The sequence below is a fragment of the Pempheris klunzingeri genome, chromosome 1 (genome assembly GCF_042242105.1).
Source record: "Pempheris klunzingeri isolate RE-2024b chromosome 1, fPemKlu1.hap1, whole genome shotgun sequence".
In the NCBI taxonomy this organism is placed as follows: Eukaryota; Metazoa; Chordata; class Actinopteri; order Acropomatiformes; family Pempheridae; genus Pempheris; species Pempheris klunzingeri.
Window position 1 is genome coordinate 445,001 of NC_092012.1, and position 2,500 is coordinate 447,500.

General features: G+C 46.9%; 1 protein-coding gene across 1 annotated transcript in view; it reads right to left on the bottom strand.

Annotated features, from left to right (window-relative positions):
• Positions 1-1,161, bottom strand: part of fhod1 (formin homology 2 domain containing 1) — a 31,330-nt gene extending 30,169 nt beyond the window's left edge. Inside the window, exon 1 of the mRNA XM_070856505.1 lies at positions 939-1,161. Coding sequence (XP_070712606.1) covers positions 939-1,103 — 165 coding nt within the window. The 5' untranslated portion in view covers positions 1,104-1,161. The remainder of the gene's footprint in view (positions 1-938) is intronic.
• Positions 1,162-2,500: the final 1,339 nt, after the last annotated feature.

Consider the following 2,500-nt stretch of genomic DNA (forward strand, 5'->3'; position numbering starts at 1 on the left):
AGAGTGATAGAAGGGCTGTTTGTGGTTAAAGAAAAAGTGATGAAATATCTGCTGTTGCCGGTATTTAGTCCAAAGTATTGGACACACTAACACGCTGTCCTGGTGGTGGTGTTGCATGAAAAGTCAGAGGATCAATAAAGTTATTTCAATTCATCCTGAGGGGAACATGAGCATCCTTCCATCCAACAGCTGGAAACGTCAGAGAGTCACTGAAGTTAGCAGGGTTCTTCCTCTGGGGACCACGATCCAGTAGAAGCTGAAACATTTCAGTTCAGACCAACAGACACTGTAATACCCGTTATGTCTGAAGGTAAGCAGGTAAGTGAACGCAGCACGAACAGCTTCAGCATCAGTCAGGACAAAGTGTTTCTGATCCGTGGTGGCTTCACTGGTCCTCAGTGAGACCAGTACTGGGGACCACATCAGTCCAGACCCACTTTAAGACCCCACTGGTGGTTTATGGAGCGCTGACACGTTTCCTCAGTGATCTGCTGAGGACACGGATTGAAGACCAAGTGAACAGCAGCAAAGATCCTTCAGGCTCTTCCTGAGTGGACTTCAGAGTTCCCAGAAAAAATATCTGGTACCAGACTTCATTTAAAAATGTGGCTTTTTAAAAGTGGAACAGCTGATTCAGTAAATTCAGCACCTGAGGGGGTAGCAGCTGCTTTTATTTGCCAAATAAAACTTTTAGAGGATTAAATGTTGAATTTATCTTGAATGTATCTCAAACTGAAGGATGACGATTCACTTTTTACGACTTTAAAACACTAATAACGACACTTTAAATCTCCTGATTTTTGAACAGAGTTTGGCGTATCAGTTTGAGTGTAGTCCACGGGCAGGTTTAAAGGTGATTTCACACGTTCATCAGCACTTCAAAGTTAAGTTAGCAGCAGTTAGTAGTTTTAGTTAGTTTGGGTTGGTTAGTGACCCACCTTCAGAGGCGCCTCCAGCAGCTTGTGGATCCCGGCGAGCTGCTCACTGAGCGGCAGGTTCTCCTCCAGGCTCACCGTCGGAGGTCTCCGGGGTTCGGGGAAGTTTGTGCAGATAAACGGGTCCGAGTCCTCCAGGAACTGGACCCGGCACACGACGGAGGCCATGACCGCGGGACGGCGACCCCTCGGCGGATAAACGTGTCTGAGCGAGTCGGTGTCGACGCGTCCGGCACCGGAGGAGCGCTTTACTGAGGGAGGTCCGGTGGTGCTGCTCCGCCACAGGACCCACCGGTGAAGCTGCGGCGGATGGACACACGCACATCCGGTGGAGCCTTTCAAAAAAATGCAACGAGTTTATGACAAAATACTAATGTTGATGAAGACTGCTGTTATTCATCCCCCCCCGACATCCTCATGTGTTATTATAATGAAACTCAACTCAGTGTTACGTCTCTGAAATGAATGAAAACATGCCAAAATGTTTCTTCCCTCAATCAGGGACTAATTTATTCTCTGGTTATTTTTCCATTCGTGTTTTATTCATCTTATTCTGACTAATTTGACCTTTTATGTGAATGTCATGACTGCCTGTTTCTAAGTTTGGAATAGATTCATAATAATGATGATAAAAACCATTTACATACAACCATTACAACACCGTCACAGTGAGTCAGCAAACCGTGAGCTCCAGTTAGTGATAATCATTGATCTCATATTTACCGAACAGCTCAGTTTTACCTACAGACCATCACCAACCTCATGTGGAGTCGCCTTCCAGAGTTGGTTTGTGGACTGAAACTGATGATTCACTTTAAAAGACATTAAATAATGAAGTTTGATGCGTCTCTGCAGCTTTGAGCTGAAAACCTAACATCTGTGACATCAGATTAACTGCAGCAGTTTATTGTCAGATTCATCTCAGGTTTGTTTGCAAGATGAGATGAGATGAGATGAGATGAGATGAGATGAGATGAGATGAGATGAGATGAGATGAGATGAGATGAGATTTCTTTTCAAAATCCATTCTGTTATTTTTTGTATGTTCTTGTTCACCAATAATAAAATACTGTCAACATTTTGTTTTTCAAATTATGTGCTCTTATTTTGAAGGAAATACATCTGAACTTCCTGTTTGATGACCGCCGACTTACACGTGGACGCCCACTTCTGACGTCATGTCAATGCAGCATGTCATGGGAATACCTGGAGCCAAGGTGAGATGAGGAGGGAGGGAAGGAAAGGAGAGGAGGAGGGTGGGGAGGAGAGGAGGGAGGGAGGAAGGAGAGGAGGAGGGAGGGAAGGAAAGGAGAGGAGGGGGGAGGGGAGGAGAGGAGAGGAGGGAGGGAGGAAGGAGAGGAGGAGGGAGGGAAGGAAAGGAGAGGAGGGGGAGGGAAGGAGAGGAGGTGGGAGGGAAGGAGAGGAGAGGAGAGGAGGGAGGGAGGAAGGAGAGGAGAGGAGGGAGGGAGGAAGGAGAGGAGGAGGGAGGGAAGGAAAGGAGAGGAGGGGGGAGGGAAGGAGAGGAGGTGGGAGGGAAGGAAAGTAGAGGAGGAGGGAGGGGAGGA